The sequence below is a fragment of the Danio aesculapii genome, chromosome 21 (assembly GCF_903798145.1).
Source record: "Danio aesculapii chromosome 21, fDanAes4.1, whole genome shotgun sequence".
NCBI classification, from domain to species: Eukaryota; Metazoa; Chordata; class Actinopteri; order Cypriniformes; family Danionidae; genus Danio; species Danio aesculapii.
In genome coordinates this window covers 12,307,355-12,330,846 of record NC_079455.1, presented here as the reverse complement: position 1 = coordinate 12,330,846, position 23,492 = coordinate 12,307,355, and the positions used below count along the sequence as shown (strand labels likewise).

The 23,492-nt window shown below is 34.1% G+C and overlaps 1 protein-coding gene across 1 annotated transcript; it reads left to right on the top strand.

Moving 5' to 3' along the window:
* Positions 1–1,154: 1,154 nt before the first annotated feature.
* aldh3a2b (aldehyde dehydrogenase 3 family, member A2b) lies at positions 1,155–21,924 on the top strand. Its single transcript, XM_056446063.1, has 11 exons — positions 1,155–1,264; positions 2,680–2,842; positions 4,760–4,991; positions 7,476–7,561; positions 10,128–10,336; positions 10,418–10,535; positions 13,550–13,691; positions 14,043–14,209; positions 16,197–16,296; positions 18,059–18,297; positions 18,739–21,924. The coding sequence occupies exons 2-11, from the start codon at positions 2,681–2,683 to the stop codon at positions 18,754–18,756; spliced, it is 1,473 nt and encodes a 490-aa protein (XP_056302038.1). The 5' UTR covers positions 1,155–1,264; position 2,680; the 3' UTR covers positions 18,757–21,924.
* Positions 21,925–23,492: the final 1,568 nt, after the last annotated feature.

Genomic DNA, 23,492 nt, shown 5'->3' with positions numbered 1-23,492 from the left:
TGGCTAAAAGGGAGCTGAATGGAGTGAGGACCTAATTAAAAATGCTCGACTCTGCGGTTCTCATTTCAAATCAAGTAAGTTCACGATATGTTGAATCACACACATTACTCATTTTTTGATAGCAGCAATGATTTCAGCAAAAACAGTTAAATATGGTTAATTAAACTGCGGACACTGAATGCTAAGAATTAAATGTAAACATGTAAGTTCACATACTCTGCCGTACAGGTGCAGTTCACTGTCAGAATGCTGTTGTTTTGCTTGTTGCAGGCCTTGTACAGCTCCGTCTTCTTTCCTTTGGCTAAGCAGAACCTCGGTTTTTAGCACTACAAAGTTTTGAATCTGGTAATCATGGAACATTATTTCTTGCACATGACTACACAGAACAAAATTGTTGGCATCCAAAGACTTGTAGGCCTTTAAGTTCTCTCTTGTAAAATCACTTGGAGTTTCAATGAGATAGTTGTATATTTCGGGCTGGATGCTTGGCCATTTCTTCTTATCCAATATCCATTGGGAGGGTACTATCGCAATTGGACCTGCCAGACGAACGCCGCTCACTTTAACTATAATTTTGCAGAATAACTGTGCTTATCACTGAGTGACAAGCTGTTGTAATACGCTGAAAGCATTATGCAAATAATATGTATTAATAATATGTAAATAATATGACAACAACAAACTCTGTACCGCATCGGATGTCATTCCCTCACCGTAAATGCTAGCGCTCCCAGTTTTTTCTGCAACCTCGATGCGTGCATACATAAGTCTTTAAAATATGTTACATTTTCTGTTGGGTCTGATTGTGTAATATATTTCATGACAAATAATGTAGATAATAAGATGTGATATAAAAAGACAGCAATAGATAAATACACACACACACACACACACACACACACACACATATATATATATATATATATATATATATATATATATATATATATATATATATACACCTAGGGCCCCCAAATCAGTAACTCTGCCCCTGTGCTAGCCTATGCAGCGTGGCCTGTTGTAAAATCCACTGTCAGAGTGTGTCTGTTGTACTGAATCCACAGCCTGCGGGCTGGATTTGTGAGTACAGCCCCGCCCAGGAGACAAACCCCGCCTCCTCCGCTTGCGTAGCTACTGTTAACGGAACAGAGTTGTTTAATGTTTACCATCGTCAGCTTGACTGAAGTATCAGATCTGATAGCTTCGTCTGAGCGCCACACTATTAAAGAGAGACAGACGTAGAAGCACTGCGAAATAACATAAGGTAACGAACTGAAATGTCTTGCTTTTGTTGTTACTGTCGAAAGCGTATTGATGTATTTCGTATTATTAGGCTCCGATAGCATCTTCATCATGCAACGGCGTAGGGACGTTAGTCTTATTTTTCTCCTGCTATTACTTCTGTTATAAACTTGTAATTACAACTGCGAGAGGCAATGATACGCTAAGAATCCTAAGTATACGTATCTTTTTCTGGAGTGTTGAATGAAACACTATGAACCGCATATACACGGCTAATAAGGCTATGATTTGATTTTGTTTCTGCATGACTCTGAGTCTCAGAGTCCGCTGTGTGTTGCATAACTTCTGCCTTGCACTGCCAATCTGAAATTAAGGTTGTCACATGACTACACTTGTTCTTTACTTTTTAAAACAATTATATTATGTATTTCTATTATTCTGCCACAGTATTACTACAATATTAGCAGTACAAATAAATACGAACAATTCATTATTATTTATTTTTGTATTATAATAGACTATTGAATTTGCACAATCTTAGTGTAAACACTACTAAATAGTGAAATCATGTAATTAATTAGATAAACAATTGCATTTTGTACTATATGATTAACTAAAATATTTATAAATAATAACTATTGAATAACCATTATAACCAATTAACTTAATAATAGTTATTATAACGTAATAAATTTTATTATTATGATTTTTACAATTAAATTTAGAAAAAAAATATAATTTATTGTTGTATAATTTATAAATTAATTCACTGTAAAAAATTACACCCTTATAACAGGAAATAAACTGGGAACTAAGGGAAGATTGTTTCCACTACGGGATAACAATTATAAAGATAAAAGCATGTTTTTATCCAAAATGTTTACTTTCGTTCTTGCAATTATGAGTCTATGTTTTGCGGTTCTTTATTCTCAGAATTATTATTTTGTATGTCATAATTTTGATGCACAGTCATTGTAAAAACACAGAACGGTGTAATATAAACACAGAATTGTGTAATATAAACTCAGAATAGTGAAGGAAAAATGTCAGAACTGTGAAATAAAAAGTCAGTTACTTAAAAAAAAATACATTTTATTGCATAAACAGCTTCTATAAATATGACTAGAAGTTACATAAATTAATAAAATTAATTCAGGGATCATTTAATTTAGAAACGTTTTAAAAACTTTAGACAGCAATATGCTTATGAGGTTTTAGGTAATGACTCATGTCATGAGCTGTCATCTGATTTTTAATATTATGCAACAGTTTGGAAAAATAAGTTTGTTCCATCTTTCATTTTCAAGGAGCTCAAATGTCAATTCACAACAGATCTTATGCTAGGCTCTCACTCATAATATATGAGTGTGAAGTTTACCTACAGTAAATATGACAGAAGTATCCTCAGAGTGAATCAATGACTTCCTCTTTTCACAGGATGTCTCGAGAGCAGAAAGCAGTGGAACGTGCCAGAAAGGCCTTCTTCACTGGCCGGAGCAAATCTCTGGAGTACCGCATTACACAGCTGAAAAACCTGCAGCGTTTTATGCAAGAACGACAGAAGGAAATTGCAGAGGCCCTCAAAAAAGATCTCAAACGGGTTGGTGATTCATCCACTTTACTTTCCATTTACTTTTTTGTGACATAGACAAATTATATTTTTATAACACAACAATAAAAACAACATTTACAAGAATCAATTAATTGAATAAAATAAATTATTATTTAGACTATTATTATAGCAGTAGTCTATTAAATTGAAGTGTTCTTTTAATTTATGACTACCTTTTTGAGTGCTTTGGAGTTACTTTCTTTTTTTGAGGAATTCTTATTTTACAACTCTCTTAGAGTTAAACAGTTGATTTTTACCATTTTTGAATCCATTCAGCCAAAGGTCTGGCAGAACACGTTTAGCTTATCTTAGCATAAATCATTGAATCAGATTAGACCATTAGCATCTCACTCAAAAATTTAAAAATGTAAAAAAAAAGAGTTTTTATAAATTTCCTACTTAAAGTTTGACTCTTTGTAGTTTCATCATATACTAAGACTGTCAGGAGAAAAAAGGATGCTATCTTATATGGCTACGAACTATACTTCCCTTCTGGTGTAATAAATATTTTATTAACTAATTTCAGGATGAACATATATACAGATCATTGACAAGGCTAATTCATCATTGACAATCATATAATTATTCAATCATCTGTAGAACAAACTTCTATAAATAAGCACTTCCTACCCCATTATCTATTTTGATCTTCAATATCCCTCTTCCAGCCCATCTCAGCACTTTCAAATTAATTTATTTAATCTCCTGATAATGGGAATAACACTAGATAGAGTGTCCTTCCATACTCGGAGCATATTACACAAAAAGCTCGCCAAATGTACCTAAACATATGTCAATTATCTGTGCGAACTCATGCTTTAAATAGTAACATTATGAAAACTCTTTTTTGAAATGCTAATGGTCTAATCCAATTCAATTGTGTAAGCTAAGCTAAGCTAAAAGTGCTCCCACCAGACTCTGAGATCAACTGAATTGGAATCAAAATGTTCAAATTGACCATTTTAACTAGAGAGGGTTGAAAAATTTGCCTATTTTCAAAGAAAGTGCCCCTCGTAGGAGTTATAGCTGCAGGTAATGGAGATCTAAAGTAGATAGAAGAGTGCAGGAGCACAGCTGATCTCTTTATTTGGGCTTTCCTGTCAGCCGTGGATGAAGTACACAAATCAAGCTCTTGAGTAAAAGTATTGATACCCTAATGAAATATTACGACAGTAAAAATATTATGATTTTTTTTTTTCGTTTTTGATTGAGTCAACATACAAAGTTCTTAATTTTTGATGTACTTAAAGAGTGGAAAGTGGAGTGTTCCTTTAAAGGGATAGTTCACCCAGAAATGAAAACTTCCTCTTTGTTTACTCATACTCAAGTGGTTGTACATTTTTATGATTTTCTTTCTCTCTGTTGAACACAAAACAAGACATTCTGAAGAATGATGGAAAATAGCAGCCATTGTAGGAACAAAAGTACTATGGGAGCCATTGGCTGTTTTTTCCAACATTCTTTAGCATGTCTTCCTTTATGCTCAACAGAAGAAAGAAACTCAAACGGGTTTGGAGCAAGTGGAGGATTCAGTTAAATTCAAGTTTATAATGTATAGCACTTTTAACAATAATTATTGTTCCAAAGCAGCTTCATAAAAGATGTGCGTTATTACATCAGTCAGTCAGAAAAGGTGTGAGTAGGGTGGACAGTATAATGAATATTTTCAATATGGTGAATTTGACTCTATTTCTATTTTTCCTTAATTTTGATGTGTGAATAGTAATGGTAATGTCTTTAATACTAAAAATAAAATTACTAATTAAAATGTTTAGATTTCACCTCATTGTAAGTGGGTCCTCTGAACATACAAGCATAGACTTGTGCTTGCCTATATGCATAAATCCTGTTTTTCTCTCTATTTGCTGACATGTATTGATCTGTGCTTTGTATATTTGGTGACAGAGTGAGTTTGGGACTTCTTTATATGAGACCCTGGGTGTGGAGAGTGAGATTAATCTGGCTTTGAAAAAGCTGAAAGAATGGGCTGCTCCTCGACCTGTGAACAAGAGCATAATGACCATCTCAGACCAGGTCTACATCCAGCCTGAGCCTCTGGGAGTGGTGCTGGTTATTGGGGCCTGGAATTACCCCTGGGCAGTCACCGTCGGGCCCCTCGTAGGAGCCATAGCTGCAGGTAACGTAGATCTAATGAAGATAGATGAGTGCAAGAGCACAGCTAAAGAAACTAAACTAAAGAACACCCAAAAAAAATATATATTTTTTTGATTGTTCAAACTACTTATTTAAAATAAGCTGAATCAACACAATTCTTGAGATTTCATTGGGACAACTTAATTTTTTTATGCTCGATCAACATAAATTTGTTAAAAGTGTCAATTTGTGTTGGGACAACATGAATGAATTGTGTGGAACCCTGCATTTTTTACAGTGAATGTTGGAAAAAACAGCCATTGACTTCCATAGTAGTTTACTTTGTGCTATATTGTATATGCCAGTGGCTGCTTTTTTCCAACATTCTTCAGAATATCTTAATTTGTGTTCAACAGAAGAAGAAAAAATCATAAAAGTTTGGAACCACTTGAGGATATGGTGATGAAAATTGTCCTTTTTGGGTGAACTATCCCTTTAAGCGCCTACAACTGAATGCTACTAATGCAGAATTTAAAGATTAATTATTGTAAATTAAATTCATATTTAAATCATGACCATCAAATTATTGTGAACTAAATCTGCAGTGAAATGTTGATCTTTTTACACCAATTAATGAAATGCTTATATCGGGACGTGTTCATACTGGTGTAGTACTATCTGTAAAAATTAAATGGTCTTCCTTTGTGTAGAGAAGAAAAAAAAAACTCAAACAAGTTTAGAACAAGTGGAGGGAGAGTAAATGATGTAAGAAGAAAACAGTTTGGGTGAACAACACAAAAAAATTGCAAAAAATGTTTGTTCAAACTACTTATTTAAAATGAGCTGAAACAACATAATTCTTGAGATAATTGTTTTATGTTCAATCCACTTAAATTTCTAAAGTTAGCTTAATTTCTTCATGTTCAAATCCATAGTGTGGAACTCATTTTTTTACAATGTATCACTTTAAAGCAAGCTGCTTAACAGTATTAATATAAAAATCTGTCAGTGTTTCTTTCAATTAGAAATACAGTTAAATTTCTATTGTAAAGCAGCTCTTTTGTGTTTATGTTATTATTGGTGGATGCTTGACCTTAACAGAAATGAACCACAATACCATGTTGACATAGGGGGAGCCTCAGAGCCACACCCACCCATTATATAAATGCCATAGACCAGTGGCAGTTTGAAGTGTTTACCAGCTGGAGTGAACATCTCTGCAATGTTTGCTTTGGCAAACTGTTTAAACTCTCAAAGTGACCTCTAAATAAACTTCAGTTTGGCCTAATTTTTTTTACAAAATGACATTACAACAGTCTTGTTTTTATTCTCCTTAATTGGCTTAAAGTCTTAAAGGGACAGTTCATCCAAAAAAATGAAAATTCTGGCATTATTCACCCTTCAACTCTTCCATACCTGTTTGACTTTCTTTCATCTGTTGAACACAAAGGAAGATGTTTTGAAGAAAGCTGGAAACCTATAACCATTCACTGCCGTAGTATTTGTTTTCCCTACTAAAATTGATGTCAATGGTTACAGGTTTTCAGCTTTCTTCAAAATACCTTCTTTTGTATTCACAGAAGATAGAAATTCTTAAAGGTTTATAATCACTCGAGGAGTAAATAGTGATTAGATGTTCATTTTTGAGTGAACAATCACATTAATATTGGATTGATATATCAACCATTTTAACTGAATAAAAACAGTACTTGAGCTGGATAAATTATGTCAAAATCTGATTGTCTTTTTATTTAGTGCAAATAAATTAGCGTAGCTTAAGTGATCTTAACATATTTTAAATATTTACATAATTTTTTATTGTTACATTTTTATTGTATTTTATATGTAAAAATTGTGATTTGATAAAAAAGTCATGTAATGATTGCGGTGCTACACTGCACTTTGTTTTATTGATGCCACACAACCCTGTGCTAACAGAGCAAAGTACAACAATGCTCCTTTCCCTTAGTCACTATCAACAGCGTTACCACCTGGATAAAATACAAAAAACACAAATGCTTTACATTTTAAATGTCAGTTTAATTATCCATTCATTCATTTGGTCAATTATGCATTTAAATGTAATCTTATATATTCTACATGCAATATATTACATTATTTACAAATTAGTGGCAAATTACGCAATTAGTTGTCTGAATTACGGTAATCCATTTGAACTTAATATCACTATAAACAGATAGCTTGAGCTTTTACCCTTATCTGCTGTCTAAGTCTTTCACTAAGTAAAAGGTCAGGTCTGAGGTTTAGCATATTTCATATGCACAGATTTGCAAGCATAGATTTGCAAGTTTACCAAAGACATAAAAGCAACATAATTATTGCTTTGAGAAGTTATTTGTAAATTTTCTTTTTCTTTTTAAGATACGTTTCTTTTCTTAATTTAAAAAATATGCAGTTTTTGGGATGGTTTTGTTTTTCTCTTCGTAGTCAAAACAGACCCAAAAGCATTATAAATAAAAAATTAAAATAAATATATTGTAACAATGAATGCTGTTTTATTTGGCAGGTAATGCAGCAGTGATCAAACCATCTGAAGTCAGTTCTCACACTTCCAAAGTAATGGAGGAGTTCTTACCGCTCTACCTTGACAAAGTAAGAATCCTTTGTGAATGTGGTTTATGAATAAAACAAACCAAGCTGTTAGCATTAACAGTTGAAATAACTATGCAGTTGAAGTCAAACTTAATAGCCCTCCTGTGAAATTTGAATACTTTTTAACACAATGCTGATGACGTTAAAGGGATAGTTCACAGTCACAAAAAATGAATTACCCTCATTTCATAACAAATCTGCAAGACTGTAAGAACACAAATTAAGATATTTTAGATGAAATCGGAGAGTTCTCTGAACTTCCATAGACAGCAAGAGTCCTGAAAAGTTCAATGCTCAGAAAGGTACCAAAAACGTTCTCAGTGTGTCATCGGTGGTTCAATCGTAATTTTTTATTAAGCACTGATAAAAATAATTTGTACAAAAACAGAGAACAACGTGTCACAACACATACTGCTCTTGTGAACACACATATCGAACTGACACTGAAAAGAAACTACAATAAATAACTGGAAACTGGAATAAAGTCATTATTTATTTCCTTAAAAGTACTTATTTTGATCAAACTGTCAAGATTTAAAAACTAAAAGTACAGTTTCAAAACCAGTGCGGGGATTGACATCCACACACAGAAAAACATTAGATTCATTCGTGCTGAGAAGCACATAAAGAATATAGTTCTACAGAGAACTGCAAATGTACATTTCAAACAGAGATAGCGACAAAGAGGCAAAACTGATGGACTTTAAAGGTTTCAGTTCAAATCTAACTCAGAATTTTTTTTAAAAATGCTCCGAGATGGGTGTGGAGTGCCGTGAGTAAAGGGAGGAGTGGGCAGGGCCAGCAAAGCGGGAAAAAGAAAGGCTTTTTTTAAATAAAATGCAAAGAAATAAACAGTAAGTAAGTTAATTCCCTGTTACATATGCAATAGGCTACTTGTAATTTTATATAATATTTAAAGATAATTTGTTATGTCGGCAACGCGGTGGCACAGTAGGTAGTGCTAGTATTGTATGAGTGTGAATGAGTGTGGATGGATGTTTCCCAAAGATGGGTTGCCGCTGGAGTGGCATCTGCTCCGTAAAACATGTACTGGATAAGTTATCGGTTCATTCCGCTGTGGCGACCCCGGATTAATAAAGCGTCTAAGGCAAAAAGAAAATGAATGAATGAATGAATTTGTTATATCATCCTCACTAGCAGATGAGCGCTACATCATCTATTTTTTGATCCCACCCAAATAATGATTTTAAACCCGGAAGATGACAAAAGCTCAAAATGATCCGTTTTTTCCCACAATTAAAGTTAACAGGTACTAACATTGTCTTAAATGATACTTAACACACACAAATCTGTTAAAAAAAGTACTCCAGGGTTTTTTTGAGCCTTTAAAGGGGACCTATTATGCCCCTTTTTACAAGATGTTAAATAAGTGCCTGAAGTATGCAGGTGAAGTTTCAGCTAAAAATAACCTACAAATAATATCTATAACTCTGAAACTGCCTCTTTGATTTTACTTGTGCCATTTTGGTGACTGTGGCTTTAAATTCAAATGAGATTTTGCGCTCAGCTCACTTTTCAAAAGTAGGCGGAGCTGGAAACGTTTATGCATCAACACAGCTGAGGTCTCTAAACAGGACTAATGTTATGTCTGTAAAAATCTGTAAACATCAAAAGAAGTGTCTCAGAAGATGGCAGTCTACGGAGACTATAATGTTCAAATGTGCACTCGAGATTTATAATGGCTCTTAGTCCCTGACATTATCTTCAGCAGCTGAAAACTCTAACTGTACGTTCACACCAAAAGCGGCGAGAGCGTCAAAGTAGCCGAAAATCATACATATTCAATAAGCGCCGAGGAGCAGCGCGGTGCGTCTTTGCTGGTGTGGGCGTCGATGAGAGTTGAAATCAAGTTAACTTTATGGTAATGAGCTATGACGCGGTTCGGCGGCAAGCAATCAGAATGAAGAAGTCCACCGCTTGAGAGGAGTCCAGAGAGCACAGTCACTGTGAACTTTGGTTCCGACCACAGTTGTTCTCAAGGGTTTGATTATTGCGATCGCCGGATTTCCAATTATTTGCAATGTTTTCTTACAGGAACATGCATTAAATAAGTTACTGGCGAGTTACTGATGTGCATTAATGTTGTATATATTTTTCTTTAAAAAAGTGGAAATCTCATGCGACAGTACAAAACAGTAAGGCTGCTTCAGAATATTTCAGACATATAAACATATTGAATAATCGAGTGGAGCAAAGCCACCCCACAGCCAACTTGATCTTCCATTGTTAAATGAATTTGATAAAAAAGTGTGCAACATTTTCACGCTAGAAAGCATGTTTTATGCAGGACTGTAACTGACTGTTACCCTTTAAATACGAGATCAATGTAGCGAATTTTGACGCTCTCGCTGCTGGAGTTGAAGGCAACGGGGAGAACAGCGTTGTCGCCAGGGCAACGCCAAATATTTTTGCATAATAATATTTATTATTTAAATAATAAATATTCTCAAAATTACAAAATTAAGTGCCATCAATAACAAAATCATTGATGTTCATTATCACAATATTTTTTGAATTATTTAATATTGGCACATGTCTTTATCAGGAGTTGTACCCTGTAGTGACGGGTGGTGTAAAAGAGACGCAGGAACTCCTCAAGCAGCGTTTTGATCACATCTTCTACACTGGAAATGGCATGGTGGGTAAAATCATCATGGAGGCGGCAGCGAAACACTTAACACCTACCACTCTGGAGCTGGGCGGAAAGAGCCCGTGCTATATCGACAAAAACTGTGACCTCACTATCGCCTGCAGGTCAGTTTAATCACAGTCTTTTTTATACAGTTCTCTGAAATCTGAAATGATTTCAGACATGTGTGATCTGTCCTCTTTCAGGCGGATTGCGTGGGGAAAATACTCAAACTGTGGTCAGACCTGCATCGCTCCAGACTACATCCTGTGTGATCCTAGCATGCAGGACAGAGTGATCGAAGAGATCAAGAAGAATATCAAAGTAGGTTGTTTGATATTGAGAGTTTGGGCCTGGTTACAACCTATGAATATGAAATATCACATGAGATAGCAAGATTTTAACATCATACATCATATACTTTTAATTTGGATGAATTTTACTTGTAGCTTTGTTTGTTTGATGTATTTATTTGTACAAAATACAAACAAAATATTTCAGTATATAAATACGTATTATGCAAATTGTAAAAGTTATGTATTAAGTATTTTTAGTTAAGCTATGCAAATACACAACACAGCTTAAATATGTAAACATGTTTGTGTATGTGTGTGTGTAGATGTTTTGTGACATATCAGGACAGAAAATATGCCAAATGACATGAGTATGACACAGGTATTGTTTTGCTGATGTCCTCATTTCTAAAAAAAAATTACAAATCATACAGAATTTGTTTATTTTAGAAAGTAAAACTGTACACAAGTTTCCTGTGAGGGTTGGGTATGGGGACAGGGTTGGGGTAGGGTAAAAGAAAATACAGTTGGTACTAGGCTTGGGCGGTATCCAAATTTTGATACCATCAAACCTCCTCCCTATTTTACCTCGGTATACGGTATTACCGTGCATAATAAAAAAAATTATGACATAAGGCTCAGACAACGTCACCAAAATTATGCTTTATTCGGAAATTTATTCCCGCACTGAAAGAAATCTGGTCAGGTCCCGCAGCTCCCGTGGTACAGCAGCGGGAGTGAAGACCTCTAGTTTGTATATTCCACGTCTCCTTTCTCATTCAGTCGAAACCCGAAATACTGCCAGAGTTTGTGTTCTTTTTCGAGACCTGGTCACTTGGTCTTGCCGTCTTACCTCTCTCTCTCCACCACACTGTTCCGTGATGAGAATCACGCATACGCATTTTTAGGCATTAAATAAATAATATTTAATATTTAATACTTGTCTCCATATAAGTGCATTGTTTTTTATGACGGTATTGAAACTGACAACGTTGCTATTTTTAGATCCCGCGGTATGCCATATTACCTTATTACCGCCCGAGCCTAGTTGGTACAGTATAAAAACTATTTTAAAAAACGTAACTCGCAAAAACAAACCTGTGTGTGTCACAAAACCAGTCATAAGCATACATTTATGGAAATTGACATTGATATTTGACTTTTATACAAAGCTGAATTTTCCATTGATGTATGGTTTGACAGGAAAAGAAATTATTTGAATATTTGGCTGAGATATAACTATTTAAAAATCTGAAGTTTGAAAGTTTAAAAAATGTGATTTAAATTAATTCAACATAGGCTCATTCTGAAAATCTAGCCCTATATACTGTAAGAATGGGTTTTATACTGTAGTTTTGCCGACTGACTAAAAAGTTATCAGTATGTTGGTAAAAAACTGTACATTCTAGTCAAATCATTCTTCTGCAATCTAATACCAAAAACGGAAATAAGGGCAGTATTAATAGCTAAAATGTGGGAGAGTGTAGATATTATGTGATTGTATTGTATTGTATTATGGAGCAATTAAGTGTTGATGTTTGATCAAAATTCATTCACAAATACTTGAAAAAGATAATTTAATGACAGTAACTTGCTATGGTTACAACTGAATTAATTATAAATAACTGTCTAAAATCATAAAATATGAAATGATAAAAACATGTGATAATAATTGTACCCAGTTACCAGAGGTAAAAGGGGAGACAGGGGGAGGGAGAGACAAAGAAAGCAGGTAGGCCTCAAAGAAAGCCTAGGAGCAGTAGAGCCAGAGAAGATAGACTCCAGAACAGGAGAGAAGCTGAACAGGAAAGCGCAGAGCAGAAAAGAGACAGAGCAAAGTTTACCAACTATTTTGTATCTTTCTTGACCATGTAACCAAAGCCCAAATACTGAGACATTCAAACTGACCAATCAACATGTGACCACATCGTAAAACCCCCAAAGTCCAAGACATGTTTTGCCATATAAACAAATGCATAAGATAATTTAGACTCTTACAACACGTTTCTGGAGATCGCGAAGCATGTAGCCAGAGCTACGTATGGCTGTATTTCATCTTTAAAATGAACACCACAGGGTGGTATGGCGCCATTCCTTTTCGTGCTTTCCAGCTGACCGATTACCTCCGTATGGACAGCTGTTACCAGTTTGTCTGGTAGCTCAACACGTTTGTCGGCAGACTTGAGACTGAGTTGACCACAAAAACAGGGTTCCAGTCCTGTGAAGAACGGTTCCAGAAAGGAGGTAAGACAAAAACAGAAGCCAAAAAAAGAATAAACAAGTAAATAACAGGGTGAGAATGTGGTAAAATCTGAAATGTGGTAAAAATCAGGCGAGGGCTTTTCTTTTTCTGGATTGCTTTTTAAAACACTGCGCTTGGGTTTAGGGAAGGGGGTGGCCGGGTCAATCGGTGCTTTTTAAAACACTATCAGTTGGGTTTAGGGAAGGAGGAGGGTGGGTCAGTCATTTAGTCAGTCAGTCCACAGCAGCCTCTGGTGGATTTATGTGAAAACAGCAGGCGTGAATGGCACTTGCGAGAGAAATTTGAGAACTCAAAAAGCATACACAGCGGCCCCTGGTGGATTCGCGAAAACAAAAACTGCAAAAAACATAGCTCTTGGGATGTATTTTGTGCTCTCCAGAAATGTATATAGCAGTACGTAATCAGAATGAGCCTGGGTTAAAATTATTACTTAGCAATGCATATTACTAATCAAAAAATAAGTTTTGATATATTTACAAAAGGAAGGTTTCAACATGTCTTCATGGAGGATAGTCTATATTAATATTCTAACTAATGATTTTTGGCATATAATTAAAATGAATTATTTTGACTCATACATTGTATTTCTGGCTGTTTTCCTATGCAACATAACATTTTTTGGACTGAGGTTAAAATATACTGTTTATATGTATATACAGCAGTACTAGCATGAATACTAGTAGTGCTAATATCTTATTTGTGAGTTTGGATAACTAAAAAAATATAAAACTGAGCTAATTGAATCAATTGAGCAAATGCCTATTTTCATTGATGATCACCAGGAATTCTACACAGAAAACCCCCTGAAATGTCCAGATTATGGCCGCATCATCAATCAGCGCCACTTCAAGAGACTGATGTCACTGATGGAGGGCAGCAGCATCGCTGTGAGCGGTGAACACAATGAGGCTGAGTGCTACATCGGTATAGTTCAGCCACTCTGTTAAAGCTAATGCTAATAACTCACTACAAGGACTTTTAGAAGACTATGAGTGAGTTTGATTTAGTGTGTACTTTTAACGTAATGGCCATTTGAAACTTTAATGTACAAAAGCTGCACATTTTGTTGCCTTATATTGCTATCTGCTGTCATATTGTTACAAAAAAATGATCATATTCATAATAAACAAACTGGTTTGTAGCATAAATAGCTTTAGCGCTAATTGTAACTTTGTTATTCTCATAGTAATTTAAAATAGCAGCTAATATCAGAAGTCTTGGATGTTCATAGCAAACAGCATATTTTAAAACATATGTTTCTTCATGATGCAACAGCTCCAACAGTACTGAGAGACGTGAAGCCTGATGCCAAGGTGATGCAGGAGGAGATCTTCGGCCCTCTGCTGCCCATCGTGACCGTAAACAGTGTTGATGAAGCCATCAAATTCATCAACCAGAGGGAAAAACCCCTCGCATTGTACATCTTCTCTTCAGACAAGAAGGTTTATATTTACATTTCATTCATACTGTAGAGTAGGGCTTTGCAAACTATGACGCAAGTTCTTGAAGACTTTGTACATCAGCACTCAATTATTCCAGTGTTGAACATGTTATTTAAACATCTCACAAATAGTAACTGAGTTAGTAACTGAATTACATCATTATAAAAGTAACTAATTTGCAGGGAAAGTAACTGCAAAAAATGCACAAAATATATGTTGAATCGAATGGACACTAAATTAAATAAATTATTATTAGCAAATATTCTCAGTTCTATACTTATATTAATGTAGCTGTAGGACAATGTGAGAGACACTTATCAAATTTAATATTTCATTGTAAATATTATGATTTCTATAGTGGAACAAAAAAACTAAATAGATGGTTCAGAAATTTTTGTACTTACAAAAAAAATTCTAAAAATAAATGATGCTTTTTAGAAAATGTAACAAAATTAGCGTATAAATATTGCAGTGTTTGTGTGGGTTTCCTCCGGGTGCTCCGGTTTCCCCCACAGTCTAAAGACATGCGCTATAGGTGAATTGAATAAACTAAATTTATTTATGTGTGTGAATGAGTGTGTATGGATGTTTCCCAGAACTGGGTTGCAGCTGGAAGGGCATCCGCTGTGTAAAACATATGCTGGATAAGTTGATGTTCATGTGGCGACCCCTGATTAATAAAGGGACTAAGCCGAAAGGAAAATGAATGAATGAGTGAATAGTACAGTGTTATTTTTGGAGTATTGTTTAGAGTACTGTTATATTTATATGAAATATAAAAATAACATTGACAGCTTTCCACAGTTGAAACAAAGATTCTGTGAATACATAAGATGGACCTAGTGTATATTTCAGCCTGCTTATTTCAGCAAACCTTCTAAATGATCTAATGTTTTAATCCCGGTAAACTATATTAAATCACTTTCACATCCACTCACATCAGCTCAATTACAAATTCTATATCAATTATATGACACATTTTATTGTGTGTAATGGTTGTGGGAAACAGTAATTTATTTGATTACTCGTTACTGGAAAAAAGTACTTTTTTGTTACAGCGTTTTTTTTTTACGTCAATATTCCTATCACTGGGAATCTTCACAGGGCTCCAGGCTGCTAGTAAATGGTCACATTTTGCTAGCTTTGTTTCTGCTAGTGGGTTATTAGAGGCTGCTCTGGCGCCACTACTAATTATCAAAAGTGATAGATGATGACATTCTGTTGAGAATGAGATACATCACAGAACGCACCAGAAACAGAGTGAAGCAGCTCTGAACAATGTATTTTCCTGTCCACATTGAGATGCTGTTTTTAAGAAATGAAAATCTTTTTGAAGCCCCTTTCCATAGTGAAAAAAACAAAATTGTTCGCAAATGATGAAGCATTTAAGTCATGCGACCAATTCATCTATACTTATGTTACAAAGGTATTCAATATTTAAAATGTATAATGTAATTGAACTACTGCATTTGTGTCATTTTAATTGAATTGCAATTTTAATTTGAACTAAATGTCCTCAGATTTCTTCATAACAACAGACAACAATAGACTACTGTTTTGCTACAGTAGTGAGGCTGTTATACTTGTACATGATAATCTGCAAATGTGCAAAAGGCAAAGCTGTTACATTTTTATAGATAGCACTGTTTTTGTTCATGAAAATAAATTCTTATCCCAACTCACACCCATGCTATAAGTTTCTAGCAAACATGATATTATTTTTAAACTTGTAATAGAGCCATATTACATGTACTGTGCTAGCAAACCAATCAAACCAAATTGCAATAATTGATAAATTTCTTTAATTTGACAAACTAAAGAAAAAAGCTCTCTACCAAACCAGGATTCGTTTCCCATTTAAGTTTACAAATATTTTGATTGAATATCGTTGTGTAGGTGGCTCCTAGAATGAAAAGGTTTTTAAACTCCTTTGAGAAAGATGTTGTTTTGCTTCAGACTGCTGTACTAAACTGTAGTGTGATTGCAGTTGATCGACAGAATGATAGCAGAGACCTCTAGTGGTGGAGTGATGGCCAATGACTGTTTGATGCACTTCTCTGTCAGCTCTCTGCCTTTTGGGGGAGTTGGTAAGTGTTAATAATCTTTCTGTTTACCTTACTTTTGTAAAGCATAAACTCTTCTAAAGCATAGAAATACCATAATATGTTTACAGATATTTAAGAAACATAGTAAGTGAACATACTTGTTTATCTAAAAACAATGCTAAAGTCAGTTATTCTCCTTTGAAAATGTGTGCTCCTTGTCAGAATAACTGTATTTATTTTGAACTTTGCAACCAGCCTGTTGCCAGTTTATATTTATTATATTTCAGCACCCTGGGTTGCCTTCACAGAAAACACAGCATATTTTATTTCAGCCATAAAGGCTGCCTCAATGTATGTGACCAGTAGCAGCCTCCGAAATGAGATGCAGTTTATTTATAAAAAATACACATGTTATAAAAAATCCACATGAGGTGATTTTTAATTAACAAGTAATACAAAAAAAACAATTATTACAAACGTAAAAATATAATGAGGAAAAAGGAAAACGAGTAGTCACTTTAAGAGTATCGGTTTACAACCCTAAATCAGAAAAAGTTGGGACAGTATGGAAAACGCAAATAAATAAAGAAAGTGATGATTTCCAAATTTATTTTGACATGTATTTCATTGCAGACAATATAAACACAAAATTGCATATGTCATGCATATTTCAACAAGACAATGCAAAACCACATTTTCACATATTACAAAGTCCTGGCTGCAGAGTAAGAGGATACAGGTACTTGACTGGCCTGCCCGCAGTCCCGACCTGCCTCCTCTAGAGAATGTGTGGCCCATTTTGAAGTTCAAAATGCGACAACGAAGACCCCGTACTGTTGCCCACCTTAAGACTTGTTTGCAGGAGTAATAGGCCAAAATTAATTCAATTCAATTCACCTTTATTTGTATAGTGCTTATACAATGTAGATTGTGTCAAAGCAGCTTCACATAAAAGGTCATAGTAAATTGGAACAGTGTAGTTCAGTTTTCAGTGTTTAAGTTCAGTTCAGTTTAGCTCAGTTCAGTGTGGTTTAAAAATCACTACTGAGAGTCCAAACACTGAAGAGCAAATCCAACGATGCGCAGCTCTACAGATCCTGGACCATGCAAGCCAGTGGCGACAGCGGAGAGGGAAAAAATTACACCTGAAACACTTCATCACTTGGTGTCTTTTGTCCCTAAGCGTCTTTTAAGTGTTGTGAAAAGGAATGGGAACATTACAAAGTGGTAAATGCTTTACTGTTTCAATTTTTTTTAAATGTGTTGCAAGAACCAAAATTGGAATACGTGTATACTTTGAAAAAAAAACAATAAAATCATGAGGAACACATAAAATAGTGTTTGTTGTATTGTCTGCAATGAAATACAAGTCAAAGTAAATTTAGAAATCAACACTTTCTTTTTTATTTGCGTTTTCCATACTGTCACTTTTTCTATTTAGGGGTTGTAGATAACACAGTAACTGTAATTAGTGGTAACAAACAAATACACATACATATATACACAAACCCAAATAAATGAAATAAGTAGTGAACATTTTGAAAGAAAATGACCAAAAAATTATATTCTGTAATAAAAAATTGTATAATCTTTGTAAATGATAAATGTTCATTTTTGTGTGAACTGTCCCTTTATGTTTTGTTTCATTCCGATAAATCTGTGACTTTTAAAAATAAAAATGTAAACAATTGCCAACAGCCCTTTTCATGTCCTGAAGTAGAGGAGAAATTTAGCTCATTTTGTGTCTATGGTTTGTCAGCTGTGTAGTGTGTGCCGTATGTGACATCTTTGGCTCCCTCTGCAGGTGACAGTGGTATGGGCCGTTATCATGGCCAGCACGGCTTTGATAACCTGAGCCACATGCGTGGGGTTCTGCTCAAGCAGTTGAAGATGGAGGCAGTCAATAAGATGCGTTATCCTCCACACACCGCAGATAAACTGGGCTGGGCTCGATTCTTCATGGTCAGACATGTCGACTTTGGCAGCCTGGGCCGCATGGCGATGTTGGCTCTGCTGGTGGTGTTTGCTGCAGTCATCATACAGGTAACACACCATTAGAAATACTATTTTTAGAGTTATTAACCATCATAGCCTTGTATTCTATATTAATTACTCTATTATGCTTATGTGTGTGTACAATATTCAAAGTGTTATTATATTTTATGCTAAATATATTCATAATTATATATGTTATATATAATTGTTATATTGTTATTAAATATTAGATAATAATATATTAGTAATATTGTGATATTAGTAATATATGTGTTTATTATATTATATTATATTATATTATATTATATTATATTATATTATATTATATTAGTAAAAACGGTTTTAAATAATTTTGCTGAATGAGCAAAAATGAACAATAAACGGATCTCTGACCAGTCTCATCAGATTTTAAGGCTACTATACAAGTGTCAGTTTTAAATTGAGCCATACTTTTATTTTATTTATTAATTTGTTTTTTTGTTTTTTCAGAGATATTTTACTGACTAAGAATGTGAATAATATGAAGAATCCTTCCCTTCACCTCAAACTCTGGTCAGACAGTGTGTGGATGGACCTGAAGTGCTGCTTCTCTCCTTTGCCTTAGTTTTATTATAATGTCCGTCATTCATTTCAATCATTCAATATCTAGAGCACTTTAATCAGTGTTTATTTTAGGATACGCTCATTTTATGTAACACTCTCATCATCTTGTCCATGACTGGGATGTTTTTAATGAAGGATATGAAGGTCTTACAACAGATTTAATGATTTGTTTTTCTAAACTAAATAATAATATATAACCTATACTCTGAACAAGAAGACCAGGATTTTAAAGATATACACATTTCAAACAGAAATCTAAATGTGAGTTTTGTGAACCATTAACAGATCGTTTGAGCTGCAGTTGGGTGGTCCGCTCATGTTTATTTATGAAGGATTTTAAGAAAATATTGTCTAAAGTCTAGAATGTTTTACATTTTACTGGAGAGTTCGTGCAAAAATGAATCTTTTGTCATCATTTACTCCTAATGACATCTAAAATCTGTTTGTCTTTTCTTTTTGTGAAGAAATTTTTAAAAATAGTAATGGTGCGCTTTTTATTTTATTTTTTTACAAAGCAAGATGCCAGAAATTTGGTGTACATCGCTACATTTTAGGTAATGTTCAATTTTTGGCTTGTTCGTGCCATCATTTCCTTTTTGTGATATTAGATTGTGTGCCGTGATTTCCGTTGTTTACAAGACTTGCATCTATGCAATAACCAAAATATTTCTGCTAATAACTGCTAATGGGGCTTGTAACATGTATTACTGGATACATGTATACATGGATAATTATCCAAGTTAATGTCAGAACATATAATGTTGACTGCCAACCTGAATCTATAATAACCCTTTTTTGAGATTTCGAATTGGCCAACCTAACTTTACAAATATATCGCCACCTGTTGTTTGCTTTTGACTGTGCTTCTTAGTGGGTTTTTTTTTTTTTCGTGTTTTTATTTCAGATAACATTATCAGAAATTTCATGAACTTAAACTCAGATACAAAGCTGAAATAAACACAGGGGAAATTTGAGAAGGAACTAAACGAAATACTGTTATATCAATGAGAATCAATCATTTATTTTAATAATGTATTAGGTTATTGCCCAAACTGCTCAAGAAAGCCATTAAAAGTGCTTTATATATTGAAGCTAATTTAAATGTTAATATTTACATATAATAATAATTAACAATTATTAACAAATAATTAATAATAATAATAATAAATATTTAATATAATAATAATTAACAATTCTAAAGTATTTGGATATATAATCTAAATAATTATAATTCATATCATTTAAACAAATTATTAGCAGCAAAAATGTTTTTAGTTAAAAAGATTTTAATATGTGGCAAAGAAATCCACACAGAGACTGGGAGTGGCTTTATTGCATCAGTTATATGTCACTTTTCTCACAGCGGATTGGTCCAGTTTTGTTTTGCGATCTCTAAACCAGAATAGCTACAACCTGCTCCGGTGCAGGTTAACCATGTATCATAAGTTACTGTGGTGACAAAACCTGATCAAAACCGACCCGCCTTCTTGAGCCAGAACACTCAAACTAAACATGAACTTACCTGAGTAAAAACCAAAACCGGCTTTGTGCAACAGGCCTCTGAACTCAAAAGTATTATTTTTGTTTTGTGTATAATTTGACTCTCAAAAATGACGTTAACTCTTGGTTTGCATTTTATCCTTGACCAATAACCACCGTTCTAGACTGAATATGAGTAAATTAACACCAAATTTTCATTTTTGGGTGAACTGTCACTTTAGGAAAGCAGAACTTTCTACAAAATACCTGACATTTCACTGTGAATCATGCTCATCTTTTACAGAAAAAAAATATTTTTTTAAATAAGCTTCACATGTTAAAATCACACATGGATGAAATGTGGAACATGTGAAACTAATGAAATGTGTGATTTTGGAACATTTTTGGATTACACTTAATTTTAAGGTGTACTTGTTACAGTGTAACTATTCAATCGATTAATCAGTTAATTAATTACATGTTCTTAGGGCTAGAATGCCATTTAGGGTTAGTTACATGTAATTATGCATAATTAATTGTAATTACTGCAGTAAGCACAAGGAATGTGTAATAGTGATAACTTTTTAAATAAATTATCACTTTTTGCATTAGTTTTTTCACATGAAATTTTTTTTAACTTAGGCTCATTCTGAAAACGTAGCCCTATATGCATTTCTGGAGATCATGAATTATGTAGCCAGAAGTACATGTGGCTGCATTTCTTCTTTAAAGCGAACACTACGGGGCGGTATGACGCTGTTTCTTTTCTCACTTACCTGCTGACTGCTTACCTCCGTATAGATTGCTTTCCCACTGTTACCAGTTTGTCCAGTAGCTCGCCATGTACATCTGCAGACGCAGAGTGGAGTTGACCACGATAACGGGTTTTGAGTCCAGGGAAAAACGGTTCTAGAAAGAGGTTAAGACAATAATTAAGGCAAAAAATAAAACAAACAAGTAAATAACAATGTGAGAATATGGTAAAATCTGAAAACGTAGAAAAAATCAGGTTAGGGCTTTTCTTTTGCTGGATTGATTTTTAAAACTGTTGGTTGGGTTTAGGGAACTGGGTGGGTGGGTTAATCGGTGCTTTTTAAAACACTATTGGTTGGGTTTAGGGAAGGAGGAGGGTGGGTCAGTCAGTCAGTCGACAGCGGCCTCTGGTGGATTTACACAAGAAGAGCAGGCGCGAGAAATTTGAGAGCTCAAAAAGCGTACACAGCTGCCTCAGATGGATTCGTAAAAACTGCAAAAAACATACCTCCTGGGATGTATTTGGTGCTCTCCAAAAATGTATATAGCGGTACGTTTTCAGAATGAGCCTGGAAAATTTAGCTATTCTAAAAGTAAAAATTTCACGTCTGTTCCACATATGTTCCATGTGTTTTAAAGTGTGATTTTTAACGTTTGTTAAGCTCATATGATGCTAATCTAGTTTTCTGTAAAGTATGTTCTGTGTCTGAAGGATCAATTCATTTGTTTCTCCATTTCCTTTAGTCCTAACATGTGTCTGATACTGTAATAATACCATAGATTTAGAGAGACTTTTATGCAAAATCATTTTTAATGCAAGAATAAACTTGTTCTTACACAGCTGCATGTGGTTTTCTGGTGTAATTGTGCATCTACTGGCAACTCACTGACTGTGTATAGAAATGTTTGCTTGTCTTTTATTATTCTCTCTCCTTTATCCGTCTCTTTGTTGTCCTCCTACACAAACACACAGCAGCTCACGTGGACTGCTTTTCTCCGACACACTGACATATTAACTAGGATGAATCATATTTAAAAGAAAACAAAAGCCTTTTTCAGTCACTCATCGCAAAATGCAAGAGTTGTGTAACAGCTTTCACATATCAAACAGGAAAACAAGCTTTCAACAAGGAGTTTAACACAGATATTCTGATCTTGCTGTGCTCTTTTAAGTTTTTTGTTGTTTTAAGGAGTCCAAGGTCAACCTGAATATTCCCTGCTGGAACGAGGAAGTAAAACAGGTTCTGCAACATGAAACCTGTTTCGATGAAACTGTGTAAAGGCTACGTTTACAGACTTGTAAAAAAAATAGACTTCAGATGAGATGTACAGTAAATATAGCACTTTAAGCATGTTTGGAGAGTCTTGAAAAACACATATGTTTGGTAAATAAGAGAGCGTGTGGTAAATGAACACCTCTCACTGCTGAGACTCAGGTTTTTGGTGTTGTTTGAGTTGGGATGGCCTGTGGAGGTGTTGAGGTGTCAGATGTCAACATGACACTGGAGACAGGTGGACAATGAGGAGGACAGAGACACGATATGTCTTATTTATTGTTGTCTTGGTGGCACTGATTTTGTTAAGCGCAATGGCAGCACAGTTCGTAAACTCAGCATGTTATTGGTATTAAAACAATATTTTATTAATAAAATAAAATATATAAAAAACATTTATATATTTATCTTTATTAAAAAGTATAAATAAAAAGTGAGTCAAAATTTATCATTATAATAAATAAATAAACTATGTTACAATAGAGCACTAATTTAAAATTTGCATTTAGTTTCGACTGGATCCAAATAACTCCAATTAACATAATCTTTAATAAAGTAGGTCAATTCAGAAGTTGTGACAACACAACAAAATGGCTAAATGTTGTAACTATTAAAGTGATTAAATAAAGGAATAAGGAAGCTAAAATTGAAATAAAAATGTCTTCATACTTTATAAAACTTTAACAATCACAAATGGTCTAAATATATACTATTAAAATGGAAAAAATAAAAATTAATAAATAATAATAATATACTGAAATAAAGAATGAACAAACATTGTATATAGACAGCCTATTAAATTACAGATAGCTAATAATTGAAGAGTTTAGATGCACAAACCTCTAAAAGCCATCTGATATGTTCCTCTAAAATTTACATTTTTCTCCGACTCCTGTGTGTAGCCTAAATAATTTTACTTTTATAGTGACAAATAAGTTATTTTCATTGCCTTCAAAGTGAAATAACTGAACATAAATATAGAAGGCTTCCAAAAATGGTCATTTTAGGAGAACATTTCAGATGGCATTTAGAGGTTTTTGCATCTGAACTCTTCTGATCTGAATATTCAATCTGAATATTTACCATTAATAAAATGTTTAATAAAAATTGCAGCTAAAAGGGAATCTGCCACAT